At 32.4% G+C, this 23,329-nt stretch overlaps 1 protein-coding gene and 1 long non-coding RNA gene across 2 annotated transcripts in view; both read left to right on the top strand.

Annotated features, from left to right (window-relative positions):
• The first annotated feature begins 1,334 nt into the window (after positions 1-1,334).
• On the top strand, positions 1,335-2,121 carry LOC123267952. Its single transcript, XR_006510143.1, has 2 exons — positions 1,335-1,855; positions 1,935-2,121. It is a non-coding gene; the product is annotated as an uncharacterized LOC123267952 (long non-coding RNA).
• A 308-nt stretch (positions 2,122-2,429) lies between these two features.
• LOC123258543 (beta-mannosidase) overlaps positions 2,430-23,329 on the top strand; it is a 32,882-nt gene continuing 11,982 nt past the window's right edge. Inside the window, exons 1-8 of the mRNA XM_044718659.1 lie at positions 2,430-2,819; positions 2,982-3,057; positions 3,134-3,249; positions 3,320-3,850; positions 4,194-5,213; positions 5,332-5,626; positions 5,689-5,778; positions 14,518-15,275. Coding sequence (XP_044574594.1) covers positions 2,808-2,819; positions 2,982-3,057; positions 3,134-3,249; positions 3,320-3,850; positions 4,194-5,213; positions 5,332-5,626; positions 5,689-5,778; positions 14,518-15,275 — 2,898 coding nt within the window. The 5' untranslated portion in view covers positions 2,430-2,807. The remainder of the gene's footprint in view (positions 2,820-2,981; positions 3,058-3,133; positions 3,250-3,319; positions 3,851-4,193; positions 5,214-5,331; positions 5,627-5,688; positions 5,779-14,517; positions 15,276-23,329) is intronic.

The following is a 23,329-nucleotide window of genomic DNA, read 5'->3' as shown; positions in this document are numbered from 1 at the left end:
ACGGCAAACTTGATGTCAAGTTAACTGTAACTGCTGAAATGCAACTACTTTTAATCAAAGCGTGGCTATCAGGGTAGGCTCGCTAGCAGAGTTGTCCGAAGTTTCATCATCTCTGGGAATTTACCGGACTGAGTGGTTGAGCTAGACTCGTCATAAATGAGGGTCACTAGTCGGCTCAGACTATTTTCTCGCATTTTTTTTATACAACATTTTATATTTCTTAAGAAATGAAAATATATTTTCTAATTTCTATAATTACTTAGGTCAAGAGCAGTTAGGTAGTAAATTTATATATTTATGGCTTAATCCTCTTTACTATCTTATTATTCCTAGTCTATTGTGATAAATTTTCAGAGAGTAAAAATACATTTTAACAATAACCTTTTTTACTAATGGCTAAAACTCTAGACTTAGGTTGTGGGGTTTTCCCAAAATTTTCTTATAAATATAAATAGATCTAATGTTAAATTTAGCGCTATCAAAAAGGGTATCGTCAGTGCTCGCGAGGCGGCGCCAGTCGCGATTCAGCTAAACCGTGATATGATATCACAAGGGATTCTAATTAATTGAAATTCAGGGTCATCGGGATTCTGGGCAATCGGGATCTGTGTCATCGGAATTTAGGGTAATTGGAATTCTATCCCATCGAAAATTCATGTCATCGATAATATGAGTGACCGGATTCCGGGATATTCAAATCTGGGCAATTGGGATCTACTCCATCGACAGTGTAGCCAATTCACACAATTCACTTGTGGGCGATAGAGGTCTACCCGAATGATCGATTTATTTTATAGTTTTTATTTGAGAATAAATTATAATTAAAAATTTTCGTCACAAACGCCTATATAGATGTAAATGACCAAAAATTCATGACGGTTATGAATGTGACCGTAAATTTTGCATCAATTGTCTACAAATGCTTTATTAAAAAGTTCTGTCAAAAAAAACATCTATATCGATGCAAATGACGAAATTTGTGACCGTTTGAAACGTAACGGTCATTCCAGCATTAAAGAAACTTTTTAAAATTATGTGACGGTCACAGGACGGTCTTATAAGACCATGTCCTGACCAAAAATAAAAATGACGGTCATTCCGTCATTCCGCATCTCTAGTATACATACATACAACCTATACAACATATACAACATTTTGTAAAGTGATCGAGCGTATATAATTTAAATTTAAATTTCATAATTGTTTGTTTTGAAAATAAGTCATTTAAAATTTTTTTTATAATTTATTACAGTCGACGCTCTCTGTATTGGACCTCTCTGTATTTGACCACATTCTTCCTCTGTATTTGACGATTTTACACAGCTCTTAAGGTGTAACCTCATGCTGACGCTTGACGCTGGTTATGAGCGTCAAATTGGGTCACGTGGTTAATTTAGGCCGTGCTGCCACCTGGAAAAAACTTAGTAGCGTCAAATCGTAAAAAGCTAAACTCGGTTTAGCTTTTTATGCTGAGGGTGGAGCGTCAATTTACAAATAATATAATCGAACTCGAAAATAATCGATTTTGACAAAGTTGCTCAAATTGTACAGCTGTCATTCGAATATAATTTTCAATTTTTTCAGAGTATGAAGAAAGAGTTGGGAAGACGGCTTCGAAAAATCCATGCTCTCGTCGTAATTTAAATAAAGGATGGATCCAAAATTTCTTTGGTGTATATTTTTTTTTAGATCTCTGGATAACTATTTCATTGCATAATAAAGCACATATGATCCTTTTACGTCGAATTTTTTTTTTTATTTGCGCTTGACGAATTATTTTTTGACACTGATAAATCCACAATTGATAATCATATTCATCTGCCATTGAAATTTCGATAAGTCACTTAAATTTGATGTAATTATTTCATTAATGTTTAACATTTATTGTTGTCATAAGTTATTTTACTATTACCATGTGTTTTTATAAAAATTAGGTTAAGAACTAGCTTCTAGGTATATCTCGAGATATCGACTTTCGATATTCATACATTTTTTTCGCCGCTGATTTTTTTAATTTGACGCTGGCATTTGACGCTGGATATGTCTTTATTTATTTCAGCTAGGTGGAGCTATAGTTTGACGCTCAAAGCTAGCGTCAAGCGTCATCATGAGGTTACAACTTTATGGACAAGGACGAGTCAAATACAGAGAATGGTCCTGTACGGGCGAGTCAAATACAGAGAGCGTTGACTGTAATAACGAAAAAACATATATATACATATATATATATATATATATATATATATATATATATATATATATATATATATATATATATATATATATATATATATATACAAAATAAATATTTAATATAAATAAATATTTAATAGTAGGCCGTTATTAATTTATTTTCACAAATTTTATTCGTCAAATTCCTTTTTGGAAAATTTTTTAAATCAGTTAATATAAAACTTTTCACAAAAATAAGCCGTATATTCTCTTTTGGAAACTTTATTTTAATTAATTCTGTCAAAATATTTGAGATATAATATAAAAAACAAAATTTTTGAAGTCATCATTACGGGTTACCAAAAAAAAATCAATTTTTGCTTGAAAACATAACAAACGTGATGTACATTTTACTCATTTTACGGTATTGTGCTCGTTATAACCAATCAGAATTCGCAAATTTTGAAAATATTTGTGAATTGTCCAATAGTAAATTATTTTCTTAAAACGTTACCATAACCTTAAAAAAAAATACATAACCATTGTTGTTTTGTACACTTCAAATGCCGAATATTGTTGTATTAAATGATAATTAAGCAATTAGATTTTAATACAAATGTATAAAATACGTCAGTATGGAATCTCGGGTAGGTATTTTACACGGTTTAATTATGTATATTTATGTTTCTTTTCTTAGTATACAACTATAATTTTATATTATTGAACTTACAAATGACACAAAACATACTGTTTACTCTTTTGAATAAAAAAACTTTCAATTTATTTTTATTGATGTATTGATTTTTTAGATTAAAAATAAATCAAGAAGCAACTTAATTGATCATCGTGAAACTGGTCAAGATGAGATGAAAAAACAACTTACTGGTATGTAGTCAATTATAAATGTATTAACTATTAAATATTTAATATACAAACTTAATTAATAAATTATTTAAAATAGAATTGGGCATGTACGAAGAAGGAATGTCTTTTACAGAAATGAAAGACACTTTAACAGTTGTTGATAATTCTAAACTATCAGTTGAACAGGACTCTATGGAATTTTCACCACAACCGGTAGTTTCAGAAAATATTTTATGTTATGTTATAAATATCGTTATAAACTAATTTTAATTAATTTTTTCAGAATTTAGATAAAGTTGTTACATCACTTCAGACACCACCATCACCAATTGACAGTTATGTAAATAAACAAATAAAAGATGAAGATCTGAATTCAGAATCACGAATTAGTGATCAACTAAAAAACTTACATCAGTTATCACCAAAAACAGAAAGTAATTTAGATTTACATCAATCTAAAATAGATGAGAAAATGTCATCTCATTGCGCTGCTGATTCTTTTATTAACAGTGAGTTGAAGTCTTCTGATTCAACAGATTACCAGAAATCAAAATCTTTTGAAAATGTTTGTAGTATAGAAGATAATCATCGTTTAAATTTATTAAACAGTAAAAAACTGGACAATCATAAACTTTTGAAACTCAATTGTTTACCTTCAACTCGACAAAAATTTTCTATGGTTGGTGACTTCTCTCATAATTTCAATGCAATTTTCGATCAGCAATGTAAAACTCTAAATGAAATGGCAATAATGTGGCATAATTATAACACAAAATCGGAAAGTTGTGAAATTCAATGGGGGTCACCTATTAAGGTGGGTGATATATCATCTATTATTACTATTACTAAGTATTTATATTTCATATTTATGATCTTCACATAATTAAAATGTATTTCTGGTTTTTTTTATTAGATACTTAATTACCAAAGTATAGATCATTACTTTTATACGATGTGGAAATTATTAAGGATTTTTTCATTTTATTTTTTTTTTTCTCATTAATAAACTATCTATTTTTGTGTTTTCAAATGCTTATATCAGTGCATTTAAACTGGCACTTTCGAATATTTCAATACTGATAAATAGTAAATAAACAGGCAAAATAAAATTATTTATAATGTGCAATATTATTTTATCTGTCATTTAATTTTTTTAGGTTGAAATAGCTAATGGAAGTTTGGATAAAAAACCATATTTACCTCCAGATGAAGATCAAGACATTTTAGAAGTAGATAATGTGGAAAAAACACCCATACTAACTGGTCTTCGACCAAGATTAGCACCGAAAAATTATAATGATGTCATTCTTGATGATGATAATGATGTTAAAAACAACAATAATAATGATGATGATGATGGTGGTGGTGGTGATGACGTTGAACCGATATTTCAAAAACGTAAAAAAATATCTACTTCTATCCAAAAACCACCTGTCCAGCCACCGGTTAGAAAACGAAGTGCTGTTAAAACCAAAAAAAAGCAATTTCAAGAATCCGTTACAGAAGAAGAAAGTCATTCAGTTGCAAAAAATTCAATCAACTCCAAAAATCAGTCGACAAACTCACGTAAACGAGCAGCTAAGTCACCAACCCCTGAATATCCTGAGCTTAATAGCTCAAAAAGAATCATTGTACCAAGTCAAACATCGAACTCACTAAACTCCACGGAAACTAAATTGAATAATAGTCAATCGAGTAAACCAAACACGTTTTCAATGGATGAACAAAAAGAAAAAATAAATAAAATATCTAAAAATTTAAACGCCGATGAAATCGAATCGATGATTACAGATGATGAAGATGATGAAGTTGTACCAAATTCTCAAGAACCCGAAAAATGTACGGATCGATTAAACAGATCAAGTAAATTGTTACAGCAATCTAAATTTATTGAAAATAAAGAACGAGAAGAGGCTGAAAAGTGGAAAAAATTATTTGTTGAAGGTAAAGAACTTGAAAAAGAAAATCGACTCCGTAGTAGAATTAAAGAGCATACAGTAATGGCTTTGAAACGGGAAGAAGAAGAAAAAAAAGAACAAGAACAACAAAATAAATATCGTAATGTAACAACACGACGATCAAACAAGTGGTTAACTACAAGAAATGAATTAGACGCTGAACACTCTCAGAGTAAACAGCCAATAGTTGTCAACTCGGATGATGAGTCGTCTATGATGGTAAGAATTAAAATTTCCCCTAATAATAAACAAAGATTTTATAGTTTTATTATTTACAGCAAAATATTGTCATACAATAATGATTTAGTTATAAATATTTTCGTAAATATTATTTTAGGGAAAAGAAGAGATAAGTTCAGATGAAGATACTTCTACTGGATACAAAAATGTTCAATGCCCACTTTGTAATAAATATTTTACTCCCAATAAAATAGAGTCTCATGCTGATCAATGTGCTTCAATTTCTGATAATGTACAAAAGCATGGTAGTCAAAGCGAAGAAAATTCTGAAGTGAGTAAAACTTCGCCACCATTACTAACCTGTCAAAACTGTAACAACTTTAGAACAAGAGACAGTAAAATTTTTGAAACGCATTGCTCATATGAATGTGATCAGAATTTTAATGACCAAGGTAACCTTTATTTATAGCTATAATTGGCTTTCAAATAATTAAATTTAAATTTTATTGTTTAGATACTGTGAGTAATAAAAAACCAACAATGTCTATGACTGTCCAGCCCACATCATCAACGTCTGATCAATCAAGTAGAAAAAGAAAACGCTAAATATGCAACTAAATAAAAAAATATCTCAACAAGTTTGATATACACCTAAATTATATCCTAATTAACATTTGAGATTAAAAATTTATGTTTTAGTTTTTGTTATTTAAATTTAAAAGTACTGCCTTAATATTTTGTTCCGGACAAAAATGTTCCAACCAATGGATAATATATATTCCAAAATGAATAAAAGAAAAAAAAAATTACTATTTTATTTTAATATTATATTTTTCATCAAATTATTTTGTGATAATGAACCTTTCACTATAGATTTTTACTGGTGAAAATATTAATAATTTTATAATGATCCATATCAAATAAGAGCAAGATCACGTCAAGTGAACCCTCATTTTTCCACTTGATTATTAAATTTAGGTATGAATATTTTTTCATGAAGTATTTACTATGAACAATTAATTCCTAAAACAGTTTTTGAAAATTTTCATTTTAACATTTTTTTTTTTAATGAAAATTTTTATGATATTTAATTAAAAAATCAATAAATAAAAAGCTATTAAAGATATTTTAATGAAACTTTCAGGATTCATAGTTAATAGTTGTACTTTGATATGATATATAAAAGTTCAAATTATTTATTGATTTTCATATTGTTAATTAATTTTTAAGTTAACAAATGAAAATTTCAATGACTTCTCCCTCAAAAAATAAAATTTTTTTTTCTTGGTATTATGCACTAAACATCAAAGTAACAGAACCCGCAAAAAAATTTGACTGCTCGCGATTAGATTGAACAAACAGAAAATTTATTTATGACGAGCGGTGAGCGCTGTCGATACGGCGCGCTGCCGCGCATCGTTCACTTAGCTTTTTATCTACTCAGTATTTGTAAATAAGAAGCAATACTTTATTTTTTAAATAAGAATATTGTTATTTAATGAATAATTTTATTAAAACACATGACATAAAATTAATTAACAAAATGTTTTTCTTATTATTTAATAAACGAAGAAATTAAATAAGGTATAATTCAATTATAAATATATCGGTATTACGTTATTTTTTTTTTTTTTAAAGACTTTATTTGTAATAATTTTGATGTGTTTGAAAAAAAGTTCGCACTCGAGTGATGTATTATCTAAAACTTTATAAAGATGATACTGTCGTGTATTTTTAATTGTTACAGATTGCTCATACCGGGATTTATATTGTTGTTAATGAGCGTCATGGTCTGGTTGAGAGCAGGAACCAAAATTTAGTTTTTTAAATGATTTTTCAGTCCATTCAAACAATGAAATCCCATTAGTTATATGCTTATCAGTATCCCTCTGAAGACTTGCACGATAAGCTTGTCTTTTGACACTTGTCAAAAAAGCTCATAACTAATAGGAATTTAGTTATTAAAATGCTTACCGTAAGATGGACGGTGTGGCTTAATGTATATAGAATAAGCGAAAGGAAATTTAGTATAGACCGGATAGCTCAAATGGTAGAGTAGCCGACATGTCTTCGGAAGGTTCTGGGTTCGAATCCCAGTCCGAGCTATCTAATAATTTTTTCTCGCATATTCTGTAAACTCACATTAAGATGATCCTCTCCACATTCCTTTTTCAATCCTTTCCTACCAATATCCTGTTACGTGAATGTGGAACGCTTCACGTAATAATTACCGTAACTCCTATTCTTTCCCGCTTCACAGCATTATTTATATTTATATTTATAAAAATACTTTGATGTTTAGTGCATAATACCAAGAAAAAAAAATTTTATTTTTTGAGGGAGAAGTCATTGAAATTTTCATTTGTTAACTTAAAAGTTAATTAACAATATGAAAATCAATAAATAATTTGAACTTTTATATATCATATCAAAGTACAACTATTAGCTATGAATCCTGAAAGTTTCATTAAAATATCTTTAATAGCTTTTTATTTATTGATTTTTTAATTAAAAGTCATAAAAATTTTCAAAAACTGTTTTAGGAATTAATTGTTCATAGTAAACACTTCATGAAAAAATATTCATACCTAAATTTAATAATCAAGTTGAAAAAGGGGGGTTCACTTGACGTGATCTTGCTCATAAGCAATTAACTTGATTTTTAAAAAATGCCACTATTTTTTTTCAAATAATATTTTTATTCTAATTATCTTTAATGCTTTATATTTTAAAAAATAAAAATTTATTAAAGTAATATTTTTTTGTACTTGATAGTGTGTGTAATAAGTCTTAAATAATACTTGAATTAAGGAAGTCCTTTCGCTCCAGTTGAGTTACAACAACTGTAGTAGTCAATATTCGATAAATTAAAATAAAAAATGATTTCTTAATAAATAATTTAAATGGTGGATAAATGAAAAAAAAAATTATAAACAATTAAAAAATTTTTTTAGGAAAAAATTTTTTTTTTTAAAAATCATTATTTTATTAAGACAATAATATGGCAAAAAAAATTTTTTCAAAAATATTCAATTTGTCTATTTGTTTATAACAAATTTTTAAACAATTAATGTTAAAAATTTTTTAGTCAAGCTACTAGACGCAATATATCAATACAAAAACAACCAAAATTAAAAATTTAGGAAAAAAATTTTTTTTTATAACATTAGCCGGATATTTCAATTTTTGATAACTTTGAAAAATCATTATAAACAAATGAAAAAACTTTTATAAGCTTTTACTACGCGGTCTTTTTCATTATTTATATAACAAGAGCTTCCAAAAGAAAAAAAATTTATAGACACATTTTTTAAACATTTATAAGAGATTTTATGAAAACTCAAGTCTACGAAAAATTAGTTAATTAACAATTGAATAACTTAATCAAAAATCAAGCTAAAAATTTTTTTTTGGCGGAGCTATATTCCTTTAAGTGTCTAGATGACACTATAATTTATTCAGATTTTTAAATTAATATTGAATGTTATAAAAAAATTATTTTGTATTGCATACTTTGCTTGGCGGGAACGCCTAGGCACCGAAACGGCCGCACGGAGCCTAACTTTCAACGTTAAATTAAAATTATAAATAATGGAGCTACAACTCCGGGAGTCAAGACTTCTTCTACTAAAATTTTCTCCTCTTTTAGGATCTTTTTTCAAATTTCAGATATCTTTAATATTTTTGAAGTTATAGCTAAAAAACGGAGACTCCCTTTTTGTCTCTTCGTTTTTTGTTTATAACAAATGAAATTTTTAATGGCGGAAAAATTAAAAATTACGCATTTCGCAGAATTAAATTCTGAATCCAATGCATCAATCGCCATATTTTTAAGATTGGAACGACGATTTTTCGCATAAAACTCACTTCTCGACTAGACTAGAATCGCCTTAAAGGTCTGTAACCGTATTTGCATTATTTAAAAAGTTAGGAGTCACGAAAGTTCGAAAAACATTGTAAAAAATATAAGTTTTTGTAAACAAATGCGCATAACAATAGATTAACAATATCTAAAATTTTTTTTAAATCATTTACTTAAAAGATCGTTTAATCATTTATAAAATCGACTTGAATGTTTATTTTCGTATCTCTAATAGTTTAAAAGTTATGTTAGTTTTTTAGTAGACAAACAAAGCAGCCGCTGCAACTTTTGTAGCACGTGTTTTTTAAATGTACAGTAAAAAATTGAAAAAATTTTTTTTGTATACTTTGTTATATATGGTTGTTTTTGTTAATTTTAGAAGTTTTAGAAAAAAAATATAAAAAAGTTAAAAATTTGTTTATAACAAATTGGTAAGTTAATAAACAATAGAATTGTTGATAAAAAAAATTTTTTTTTTGTGACTTTATAGAGATCTGTCGATTATGATTTTTAGAAAAAAAATAATTTCTTAACTAATTATTTAGACAATAGAAATATAAAAAAAAACGATTATAAACAATTAAAAATTATTATTAAGGAAAAATTATTTTTTTAAAAATCATAATATTTATAATATAATAAAGTTGTGAAAAAAAATTTTTTAAAAATATTGAAATAATCAATTTGTTTATAAAAAATTTATCAACAAATGGCGGGAAAAATTTTTTTTGCAAATCAATTATTATTTTGTATTAATGAAAAAAACGATAATATCATGATTAAGAAAAAAAAAATTTTTTTTAACATTACTTGGATTTTTTAGTTTTTGTTCAAGTAAAAAAATTATTATAAACAAAGTATAAATATTTTTTTAACTTTTATGGCGCGATCTTGTTAAGTATGTATGCAAGTAAGGCTTTACAAAGTGAAAATTTTTTACGACAATTATTTAAACATTTTTTTTTACTTACAATTAAGACGGAAGTTCGAGAAAATTTTGTTAGTTAACAATTGTTTAACTTGTTGAAAAATTAATTTTAAATAAAATTTCCAACGGGAATAAATTATTTATAGTGTTCAGAACACACCAGAATTTTTTCAAATTAAAAAAAAAATATTCAATACCTTAAATAAATTAATTAGTGTGCCGTACTCGCTTTTGACGCCGCGCGCGCAAGCTAAAAATGTCGCGCGCAGACCTGTTTTCAGCGTTAAATTAAAATTATAAATAATGGAGATAGAGTTCCGGGAGTCAGCAGTTTTTTATTGGAAATTTCCTCCTCTTTCAGAATCTTTTTCTGAAATTTCTTAAATATTAATAGTTTATGAAATATTGACAAAAAACGAAATGCCATTTTTTTTCATCTTTAGTTGTTTATAACTTTTGCAATTTTTTATGTGCTAATACACGCTTCTGGCACATTTTTCTAGGCGTCATTCCGGATCCAATGAGCTATCGCACATAATTTTAACAGGCGAGACTATCTTTTTCTCGCTTTGCTCTCACGGAGTTCAACGGAACTATCTCTGTCGCACTCCCAACAGCAGAGCAATTGCAGTTTCGATTGGTTTCACGAAACGAATGAAATTTTTGAAAAAAACGCTTTGTGGTGAAATATTTTATTAAATTATCTATTATCTCTAAAAACTTTTTTTCACAATTTCCATTCGTTTCGCTAAGCCGATTGAAACTGCAATCACTGATCTCGGCTGTTAAGAGCCGTATCTCTATTTTTTTTTACCATTTTCAACTTGTCGACTAAACATTGAATGGTCTGAAGCTCACGCGCTACACAACGTTGCCAAATGTTCTGACGCCATTTAAGGAAATCCAAGTACCCTGCTAGTGTAAAGAATGTCTAAAAAAAAATAATGCGTAGAAATACTTTTGTTATGCATCTTAAAATTAATTTTTAAATTAATTAATAACATTTTTGAGGAAATTTCCGAAAAATTTACGCATTAAATAATTATTAACATTTAATAATTATTTAATTGACTAAAAAAAATATAGCACTCTGAATTACCGGTAAACACTTGACAACACCGCAACAGTTCCCTAACCTTGAAATTTATTTGTTTGTAAACATGTCTCAGATGAACCAGCATAATTTGCGAGAGCGCATTTTGGAAAATTTTCTACACGTTTTATTAAAACTACTAAAAAAAAACATACGAGGCACTATATAATAAATCTAAAGTTCACTAACAAAATTCGACGGATTGGGGTCGAAGAATAGTTGAAATAAGTACACTTGCCAAAGAATTGTGGTGTTTTAAATGTGACATTCCCTTATCTCTTAAAAATATTCAGAATGAAAAACAGTTTGGTTTATCAAATATTTTTTGCATTAAATTGCGTACAAATGTATATTTTTTTTTTATAAAGAAATATATAATTTTATTTATGCAATCCTGTTAATTAAATTATATTCCTTACTCATCGATTAAATGATTTCCAACTTTTAATTGTAAGGGCCAGTTTTTCAATCCAAGATAAAATTTTATCGAAGATAAAAGTACTGCGAATATAATAATAAAATTAAATAATTCAGCACAGTGATATTGCATACGAGTAGTTCTCCCTGAATCAGTCACTTATTTTTAATTAAAATAAATAAACATTAGCCGCATGTCACAGAAATATTAATCTCCAACTGTGATAACTTGCTGATTGTAAATAAATAAAATAATAATTAGGAATACGGATGACCCTGAAGGCCATCCTTGCAACTTCCCGCTAATTCCATATCTAAGCGCTTGAAATTGCACTTGTAACGTTATCGAGCTCTTCGAGCTTCAAATTACAATTTATGTGTTATTTTGAGCTCTCCAAGCTCAGAGCGGTCGCTGTTCTATGCTTTTGAACTCTTCGAGCTCACATTTTGCGTTTGACATATCTATTATTAATCTATAATTATGTTAATTAATTTAAAATAATTTAAATGACACAATAAGAGGTTATTATTATTTGTATGATATATTTATTGTTTATTTAAATAAATGACCAAATTCATGGAGAACTAACTGAGAGCAATATTACGTCGCTAAATTATTTATTTATTTATTTTTTTTTATTATATTGACAGTACTTTTATCTCGGATAAAATTTTATCCCGGATTGAAAAACTGGCCCTACGTATCTTTGTATTTTTAACTTACTTTATTAAAAAAATATGTTTACTGTCTAACTAAAATGACTAAGATTTTCTAGCATTTAAAAAACCGCGGTTACTTATGCGCCGGATAACTGCGCAAGCGGTGTTGCCAAGTCAAATACAAGAATTTAAAGAACGGAAGTTCCTTGTGATTTTTCATAAAAAATATAAAATATCTCCGTAAAACGTTCGGAAACCTACTTTTTTTATTGTTTTATTCGAAAGCTTATTAAATTTTCTATCAAATTCAATGAAAAAAAATTTTTTTTTAAATCGTTAATTGCATTAAATTCTTAACCAAATACACGGCTGGTGAAACCTCCATTTAACTACATGTAAAAATTTAAATTTTCAAACCTAATTATTTCATTAAATATCCCGGAAACCTACTGTTTTTTAATTTTTTTATTGATTATTAGGCTATGTAGATTAAATTTACAAATCTTCAGGAAGTTTTAAAAACTTGACTACTTCGCGTGGATCTTCTTAAAAGTAGGTTACTTAAAAATTTTCTGTGATTTTATAATTATAATTTCTCCATAAATTCCACGGCAACCTATATATTTTATTGCAAAAAATGAAACCTGAATATTTCAAAAACCTTATTTTGAGTTTTTTTTACTCCATCTAATCGGTGGTTAATGCCATAATTCGAGAAAGTTGTTAAGGTCTGACTTTCTCGTAAGACTCGGAAAAAATACTAACATTTTTAGAAATTTTTTTTTCAAAAATTTGCACGGTGAAGAATAAATTAAACTTCACTAGTAGATACATAAGGACTTTAACTATTAGATAAAAATTAAGTTTATGCATAATCTAATATTTTTTATTTAACATTGATGGCGAAAGGACCTCCTTAAGTATTCCGAATTTTTTAAGTCAATTTATTTTGCTCGCTTTATTATTTTATATATGTTATTGTGTAGTATTTTATCATAATTCATATATTCTATGAAAATTATTTATGATAGCGAATTTTTTTAAAATAAAAGCATTTCTATGATTTTGAGAGATATCTAGTAAGGTAAAAGCCCCAATAGATGATCACGTACTAGTATATGATCACTCCATGTATTTGTATATCTTTGTAAATCTATATTCACAAATATAGGTATACAAATACATGGAGTGATCATATACTGGTACATGATCATATATTGGGGCTTTTACCTTACTATCCAAATTTTTTATCATTTTATAGTAAGAAAAATTTTTATTCCGAAAAAATTTGTTAAAGTGTTACCTATTACAATCAATATTATAACATAAAAATAAATTGTTAAAATTTAGTTGAAGCTCGCTACCAATAAATTTTGTTTTTTATTTAATTTTCAAAAATATATCTATACTGATTAAATTGATAGTACAACAGCAACAGATATAAGCTATCTTGGAAAGGAATAATCACATATTCGAGATAGGTATATGAGACAATGTTTTTCTAGGTTAGCTTGGAGATTATATGTTACTTTGCCAAAAATAACAGTAGCTTAAGATTTTCTGTATTCATATTAATATTAATTAAACCATAATATTAAATGAACTTAAAAATGGAAAAATTTTCATATTCCTTAATATTAATCGGTATTTTTAAGTTTTCGATGTGTAGCGACTTCAATTTTCAGTGGTATGCAAATATAAAGAATTTCGGTAAGATTTCAATACAAATTTTATGACTTTTTTCTTAATTAATTATTTTTATTAAAATCTTATCAATAGATTTGGTTTATTTTTCATTTTTCACTTTCGATCCCTTACAGACAAGCATTATTCTTACTTTTTACATATCTCCGAGGTGATACCCACACTTTTATTTATTTATATTTATAAAAAAAAAAAAAATACATGATGTATCCAATAGAGATGATTATAACTGTAAATAATCTGCGTATAAGCCAGGTCATGTAACTATTTGTTACATATTATTTTGTGTCTATCCAAAAAAGTACAGTAAAAATATTAAATATATATAATTGTTAGAAGATAAATAAACGATAGTTTTTTACCACATATAATATGTATTTAATTTTAAATCCCACAGTTTTATAAATTTTCGATAAGTGATTTTTGTAAATCTATAAAAATTTTCTTTTATACCTAGAGTATAAATTTTTACATTCTACGTGTAACAAAATGTTATCAATATGAATATTATATATCATAATGTTTCCTATTTTTCAAAATAAAGTAAATATCAATAATTATTATATTCAATTTCAATTAACTATAAAAATACATAAGAAGTTTTTTTTTAATATAAATTTTATTCGAATTCCAGTTATAAAGGATAAAATTAAGTGATTGATTTTAATTATTTTTCAAGGTTCTAACGTGATGGTCCCTGTCGAATCGTATATTTTTCTTGAAGAACAACAATATATTAATAATACTTTTATTGATGATAATGATATAAAAAATAGATGGGTTGGCAATAGCACCTTTTTAATTAGAAGTCAATTCCCATCAACCTTGAATATGCTTCAGGCTCAGAAGCTTTTACTCATTTTTCATGGGATCGATACTTTTTCTAAAATAGAACTTAATGGTCACGAAATAGGCAAAACGGATAATATGTTTACACGATATGTTTTTGATATTAAAGATTACATAAAAAATAATGCAAGCTCAAGTAACAAGTTGATGGTAATAATTGAATCTTCGATGAAATTAGCTAAAGATTTATATTATAATCATAGTCAAAAATACATTGTTTATCCAAAATGTGTTCCAAAAACATATCATGGCGAGTGTCATGTTAATCATATTCGTAAAATGCAAGCAAGCTTCGGTTGGGATTGGGGTCCAGCGATACCTACTAGTGGAATTTGGCGTGATGTCGATCTTATGATAGTGCAAGATGCTGTAATATTGGATCATACAGTAGATTTGTATGAAATTAATAAAACGAACTGGAGAATAAATGTAACTGTTTTTCTCGAAATAGCTCTCATTAGTCCAAGTGAGCCGATTCAATGTGAATTATCGATCATTTTAAAAATAAATAGTTCTTATTTAAATAATTCAAAAACAATTAATCTGCTCAATAGTCAACAGCAATCTATATCTTTAGATGTTCTTGAGGTATGATGATAATAATAAATTTAATAAAAGGGAGTATTTCTTTTTAAAAGTTTAAAAATTTGAAAAACGATTCAATCTTCAAGGTATTTCTTTATTCATATTTCAGCTAATCTTGAACTCAAAAAATGTTACTGAAAACAAACTATTTCTTACTATTATCTTAATGATAATATGATTTTTTTTAGTGAATTGATAAATTTTGATTCGGTATGTGAAACTTTTAATAATGCAGATTTTAAGAAATAAAACTGATGAGTTAATCAGTACAATATATAGTTACAATACGATACTAAAAAAAATTTTTTTTATTAGTTTTTTTAAGAAATTAATTTGTTGAAAATTACGACAAGCTCACTCAATCTTTTTCTTTTACTCTCTTTCAAGAAAACATATGCAACGGATTGACATTAATCTTTTCAAACAAGTTTTTTATTTATCCTTAGGATGCACTACTTTATTTTGTTTCACTGTCACCTTTGATAACCGTTCAAAAGATATTGATAAAAGTTGATTGAGGTAATTATGCAGAAGTGGGGCTCGACATATTTTTGAGTGTGAAAAATTGAATATTTTGGTGATTTTTTTTCATTTGAAGTTTAAAAATTTACGATTCTATGTGTTTTTTAATTTACGGAGGCACTGCGGCAAATAAAGACACCAATAGATTATGGCTATTGGTTTCTTTCTCACGCACTAGTGTGCTGCCTCTCTTTACAGATTATCGCTCACTTACTTCCACTCACGTAAAATATCGAAAGTCGCTAACTTCAAACATTTTTTATAAAAAAATGAATACCGCTCGTTTATGTTATTTTTGATAAAAAATACTTGTTATAACTTCAATTAAATATTCTCAGTTTTTTAAAAAAATTTGAAGAAAAGTATGGTTGTTATTCAATAAAATGTTCACTCTAACTACGGGAAGGATAGAGAATACATGTTAGATGTACGATTTTTAATTGCTAATATTTCGAAAATTACCATCGCAATGACTATTAAAAAAATTAGAAAAACGGTAGACCCTGAAGGCCATCCGTGCAACTTCCCGCTAATTCCATACCTAGGTGCATAAAACAGCACTAATGACGTTTTTGAGCTCTTCGAGCTCAAAAGTCTGATAGAAGTATCATAGAACAATATTTTTTAAATTTTCAAACCACACTAACTTTTAAATGAATCAACCGATTTTCACGCGGTGGCAGTATTTGACGCAATTTTTTTAGTTTCATGACGAATCTTCAAGTTTGAATTGATGAAACTAGGAAATTTGGAGTAATTCCAAAAAAAGACTTTTTTAACTTCCCGCTAAGAAAATCGAAGATTTTCAAAAATCGGGAAGTTATTGTTTTCACCCCGTTTTGCAAAAATCGAGTTTTCATCAGATCTCGACGTTTGAAGGTCATAGGAAGCTTTCCTGACTACTCCCGTGAGGTTGTCACGGTGTGTTTTTTTTTTTTTGTTTTAAGGGGGGGGGGAATCCTTTTTACGGATTCTAGGCATAGTTGTTTGGCCTGGATATGTGGCGACTCGACGCAGTGTCATACTAAAACTCGACGCTAGCGCCCCTACCCACTAAACCCTAAACCCCTTTTGCTCTTTCCCCTAATCCCTCATGGAAACCGCCGTTAGGCATTACTTCGTGAGGGGAGGATCTAGCTACTGCTCTTTCTTCTGGTAGCTAAGGTGTTATTTTACCTTTCTTCTAGTTGTTATCATTTGCTCTTCTTTTTTCGATGGAACGCAAGTCTATAAGGACTTCTGTTGCAAATGTGCTGATGGCGTTCCAGGAGGCTCTTGATGACAACATTGCTTCTACTATTGTCTCTGGTTGGATTTTCTTCTTTAGGATCATCTCCAGCTCATCTCGCTGTGGGTAAAATCGTGGGCACTCAAAGAAAACGTGCTCCGCGTCTTCATTGATTCCTGGGCAGGACGGGAACTCCGGTGAATCATCATGCTTGAAGCGGTGAAGATACGTCCGAAAACATCAATGTCCTGACAACAACTGCGTCAGATAGTAATTGACCTCGCCATGACTTCGGTTTAGCCAAACGTCGATCTTCGGTATGAGACGGTGTGTCCATCTCCCTGTTGTCGCGGCGTCCCACTGCGATTGCCATCGTGCGATGCTGTTCTGCCGTTCTTTAGCTCTGAGTTCCTCGGCACTTTGTGCGGTTGTCCTCTTTCGTTGGTAAAGGTTCCGTCTTTCCTCAGCTAGGACTCTGAGCGGCAAAGTTCCGGAAATGACACACACTGCTTTCTCTGATATTGTTCGAAAGGCGCTGGCTACTCTTAGCGCGCTCAGTCGGTAAACTGGACATGCTTTCCTCCATGATTCTTGGATCTCAAGTGCGTCGGCCCAAATGGATATACCATATGTGAGGACCGATGTAACTACTGATGGTAGCAATGACCTCCTTGTATGCTTCGGGCCACCGATGTTGGGCATCAATCGTACTAGGTTGGCTACTACTGCTGATGCTTTGGCGGTCACGTGTTCAACTTGTTGTTTGAAGTTAAGTCAGGCATCGAGCATCACTCCCAGATATCGAATGAATGGTTGGGATGTGATTTCTTGGTCTCCGACGTTTAGATTAATCGTTTCCACCACTTTTCTGCTAGTGATAAGTACAGCCTCGATCTTCTGTTTAGCCAGTTGTAGATTTACTGTGTCCATCCACTGGTTAATTCGCTCAAAGGTGATAGCGAACATATGTTCTATCTCATCAAGATGCTTGGCGATGATTACTACGGCTACGTCGTCCGCGTACGCTACCAGTTTGACATTTCTTGGTAGTTTGAAGGCATTTTTTATGTCTAAAGTTGCCACCAGGCAATATTTCTTCGTTCCCCCCTTCCATCTGGTACCGGCGATTGCGTCTTTGGCTATACCGACAACCAGGTTGATCGCGTCCAGGGTTGATCGTCCTTTCCGAAATCCGTACTGATTGTCTGCTAAGAGTGGATCGACAACTGCTTCTATCCTTTGGTGGATTATACGTTCTAGTATCTTACCGGCTGTATCCAGCATGCAGAGTGGACGATAAGATGACGGTTCTTCCGGTGGCTTTTTCCCTGTAAGAAGTAGTACCAGCCGTTGTTGTTTCGAATTCCGAGGAATAATCCCTTCCTTCAAGCAGATGTTGTAGACGTCGAGGAATAACGCTGGCGCTGCTTTAATAGATGTTTTCAAGGCAATATTAGGGATTCCGTCCAATCCCGATGCTTTATTATTCCCGACGCGGTTACAAGCTTCCATCAGTTCTTCTTTCGTGACAGGTGGAATATCATTCAGTTCGTTCTGTGTCAACAGATAGTTGAAAACGCGCTGTCGTGGAAACAGCGCAGTCACGATCTTCTGTAAGAGTTGAGGACACGTAGGAGACGGCATTGGCTGATATTTCAGGTGTGCCATGACTACCTTGTAAGGTCTACCCCACAAGTCTTTGTCCACCTCGTTGATTAGCTCTTTCCAGCAGTTCTTCTTGCTATTTTTGATGGCTTTGTTTAAATGTCGACGAGCTTTCTTGTATTCTGCGACTAGTTCCGCTGAGTCAGGCCGCTGATAACCACGCTGAGATATTCTTCTTTTCTTGAGACACTCTTTCCGTAGGAAGCTGATGTGTTCGTTCCACCAGTGCACCGAAGGTCTTTGGTTCATGCTCCGTTTACGGGGCATGCAGGTGTCGCAAGCCTGGGTCACTCTCTTCATCAAGTCCTTGGTCATTTCTTCTGCAGATCCAGTAGTAAGCGGTTCACTATTTAGGGCAGCTACTAGAGCACCTGGGTCAAAGGATTTCACCTTCCACCCAACGATGTCAAGTTTCTTAGCCGGTCTTCTAGGATTCTGGTCCTTTGATACTTCCCAGAGAATCGAATTGTAATTGCTGGCCGTGTAGATCTCCATCACTTTCCAGCCGTAGTTTCCTCTGATGAGGCTGCTGCTGACAAAAGTAAGATCCACAATAGAACTTGCGTCTCCTTTAGTGTACGTCGGCGCATCGCCGCTGTTTAACAATACTACATCTAACGTAGAAAAAGCTTCCAGTAGTTCTTTACTTCGAGCGTTGGTGTGTTTGCTGCCCCAATCCACTGCCCAGGCGTTGAAGTCTCCAGCTATTGCCACTGGGTAGTACTGCTTCGCGTCCTCCGTCAGTCGATCCAGAAAGTCCATAAATTCAACAATAGTGAGGCTAGGTGGTGCGTAGCAGCTGTAAAAGCGGATGCCATCTACCGATGCTGCTACAAAGCCGGCGCTGCCATTGTTAACGACACTCTGGAAGGGGAGCTTGCGACAGGACCATATGACAGCTTTTGTGGTGCAGTCAGTTTCCCATGGTTGGCCGCCGAGGTGTTTATACGGTTCCGATATAAGCACAAGGTCAAGCTTCTGTTCACGTACTGTCTGCATGAGCAAATCATGTGCCGCCTCACAGTGGTTGATGTTTAGCTGCAGTATTCTCATTTTCGTTTATCAGTTATCTTCTTGAGTGCCTCTTGGTATACTGGGTATCTGCTTGTGCCGGCATGATGGGTGTTATTCTCTGTACCGGGTTGATCCGCAAACAGTGTGCATTTAGCAGGCTTATTACATTCGGCGATTTTGTGTCCCTCCTCCACATTTAATGCAAAGTTTGGAGCGGTCGACTTCACTTGTGCACTGAACTGCACGGTGTCCAAAATGCCAGCATTTATAACATCGGACTGGTCTTAGTACTGTTCTAATACGACAATTGGTCCAGCCGATCCTAATCTTGCCGTGTTCTCCTACCACTTTCTGCGCTACCGTTGCTGCCAGAGTCACCGACGCAATTTGTGTTCTGCTACGTAAGACCTTACGAATTTTAATGTCCTCTACTGTTATACCACAATCGTTTCCAGCTGCCTCTTGTAAAGCTGTTAGAATGTCATCTTTAGTTGTAGTATCGTCAATATCGCGAATTTCCAGGTCTTCTTCAGGTCCTGTACTAATGACATTTGCGTCCTCCTTAAGTATTCCCGCGATAGTCTTCTGCAGGTCTTTACCTCTATCACTACTGCCTTTCGACAGCGTGATGAGAATGTTCCCTGTCGCGGTCCTGCGTATCTTCTCGACTGTGTTGCGGACCTGATCCGGGCGAACGTCCGCCTTGATCCGTGTAAGTATTTCAGAATACTTATCTTTGTTCGCTGGACGGATAATAAGTGCCTCCGGTCTCGTTGCTGTTCTTCTTGGCTTCTGGTTCGGCTTCGGTGGAGGCACCAGAGGTTTTTCTGGGGGCAGTTTCCTGCGCTCCTTCTTCTTGTCCTTTCTGGACTGCACCTTTTCCCAGCCTGGCTTCTTGTTCTGTTCACCAGAGTTTTGTGGAAGATCCTTAACCACTTCCTGCTTCTTGATGGGATGACCAGGACCAAGGTCTTTCAGCTTCTTGGGAGTATGAAAAGCTCCGACTTCGGGAGAACGAATTTTTCTTTTCAACTTCGTCAGGTTGCGGCCGTCTTGGTCAAAGGATTCAGTCTCTGCCGTTGTGATAGTTTCACTTTCTTCTTCAGCGACTGATTCTCCGTCACCTTCGGATCCAGTGTCCATCGCTTCTTCAACAACCACTTGACTGTTTCTCTCCGATGTAGCACAAGGGGTGCGGTGTAATGATGAGCGCCATTCTTCGTCCAGTTTTTTGAAATGTTGAAGTGCGTTCGCTACATTAGTCGTCTTGTTTTTTATCTCCTTGTGGATGTTGACCTTTGACTGAACGAAAACATTTAACTCGCTGGTCAGTTTCTCTAGGCGTTCCAATGCTTGTGACCGCTTCATTTCAGCGCTCGTTTCAATCGCTGCTTGTTGGGCATGTAGCCCGTTTCCACTCTTGTTTGTTTCCTGTGGGTTACTCATACTTTTTTGATTTACCAGCGCATCGTACGGAGTGGAGCGGGTTGCCATAACTAGGAACGGGTGTACCCTCGGAGATAGTACTCCTACCTCAGTTCCCTGAGGCCTAGCCGACACTTAGCTAGTCCCGGAATACACGGACGGACTAGACTCGCTCGGAGCGGTGAAGATTCCGATCTCTAACACTCACTGCGTACTTCCTGATCAAGGCCCGAAGTGGCTGGCTCCTGATCCACTGCTCCAACTTTCACCTCGGCAGAGCAAGCTCACATCAGCCGTGACCTGCATCATCGGAAACTACGATACAGGTTCCGGACACTCCCAGTGAGTTACAGCAGGAATCAATCGTCTTGCTAGGTCAGTTAGTGTGACCAACCCATTAAAAGGGAGTTTTGTCCACGGGAGCTTATTTTGTTTGGTTATTTTGCTTGGCTCCTACCCGCTGTACCTCATCAACTAAGAGATTAAGTGTCATCCAAGGACAGCGAGCGTTCTCCCATCCGCTCGGGGAGACGCGCCCGGTAGCAGTATCTGTTCTGCCCCGAGACGGTGTGTGTGTGTGTGTGTGAACGTATGTGAACCGCTTATAACTTTCGAACGGCTCATCCGATTTTATCGCGGTTGATGCCATTTAAAAGGGCTTGGCCAAAATTAGATTTTTAGTATAATTTGGACCGATTCGGATCAGTAGATTTTGAGAAATCTTAAAAAAACTAAGAAAAAAAATTTTTTCAAATGTTTTTTTTTTTTTGGATACCTTTTAAACGGCTCTACCGATTGATTCCAAAAACTAATCAGCTCCAGACAATAAAAAACCACGTCGATCGCCATCAAGCTGGTCAAAATCGGTTAATTCGTTCGAGAGATATCGTGAACGAAAGAAAACCGAAAAAAGTGTTCTTTCGAAATTATTCTGAAATTTTTAGTTCGATCAATTAAAACCTGAGAATATTCTATGAGGCTGATAAAACTGCGTCGAATGCCGCCAACTGCATGAAAATCGGTTGATCCATTCAAAAGTTATTGCGGTTTGAAAATTCCAAAAGTAGTGTTCTATGAAACTTCTATCAGGCTTTTGAGCTCAAAGAGCTTAAATGCTTAGAAATAATATCTCTTTGAGCTCAGCGAGCTCAAAATATCACATAACTTATGTTTTGTGCTCAAAAATCTCAAAAACGTCATAAGTACAATTTTAAGCGCCCAGGTATGGAATTAGTGGGAAGTTGCAGGGATGGCCTTTAGGGTGAACCGTTTTACTAATTTTTTGGTTTTCTTTCGTTCATGATATTTCTTGAACGAATTGACCAATTTTGACCGGCTTGACGGCGATCGACGTAATTTTTTCATGCTAATAGCTGATTAGTTTTTGAAATCGATCAGTGCAGCCGTTTAAAAGTTATTCCAAAAAATGTCGGAGTTATGTTAAAAAAACACTTGTTTCCAAATATTTTATCGAGGATATCTCTCGAACCAATAAACCGATTTCCACGTTTTTGGCGGCGATCGACGCGGTTTTTTAAGCTCTGAAATTATTCTGTATCATAAACGATCCGAGAAGAAATGACGAAGTTATGTCAAAAAAACACTTTTTCGGTTTTCTTTTGTTCACGATATCTCTCGAACGAATCAACCGATTTTGACCGGATTAGCGACGATCGGCGTGGTTTTTCAAGCTTAAAGGCGGATTAGTTTTTTAAGTTGATCGAAAGATCCGTTTAAAAGATATTCCAAAAAAACCACTTTCAAAAATGATTTTTTTCTTATTTTTTTTTAGATTTTTCAAAATTTCTCAAAATCTATCGGTTCAAATTCTCAGGAAACCTAAGTTTGAGGGAACTCTTTAGAATGTCGTTTGGTTGGTTCCGATCGGTTAAGTCGTTCAAAAGTTATAAGCGAGTCACATAGTCACACATACACACACACACACACACAAATCGCAGGAACTAGATGGAAGGGTGGAACGAAGAAGTACAGCCTGGTGGCTGCCTTGGACATCAAAAATGCTTTCAATTCCGCTAATTGGGACTGCATCATACAAGCTCTCGACGAGAAAAACGTGCCAACATATCTTCGCAGACTAGTGATTAGCTATTTTACAGATAGAGTGCTGAAATACGATACAAAGAATGGTCCGAAAGAGTATGATATAACCGGTGGTGTGCCACAGGGCTCTGTTCTTGGTCCA

The sequence above is a fragment of the Cotesia glomerata genome, linkage group LG1, assembly GCF_020080835.1.
Source record: "Cotesia glomerata isolate CgM1 linkage group LG1, MPM_Cglom_v2.3, whole genome shotgun sequence".
In the NCBI taxonomy this organism is placed as follows: domain Eukaryota; kingdom Metazoa; phylum Arthropoda; class Insecta; order Hymenoptera; family Braconidae; genus Cotesia; species Cotesia glomerata.
The sequence above is the reverse complement of the archived record's forward strand: the minus strand, read 5'-3'. Positions and strand labels throughout refer to the sequence as shown.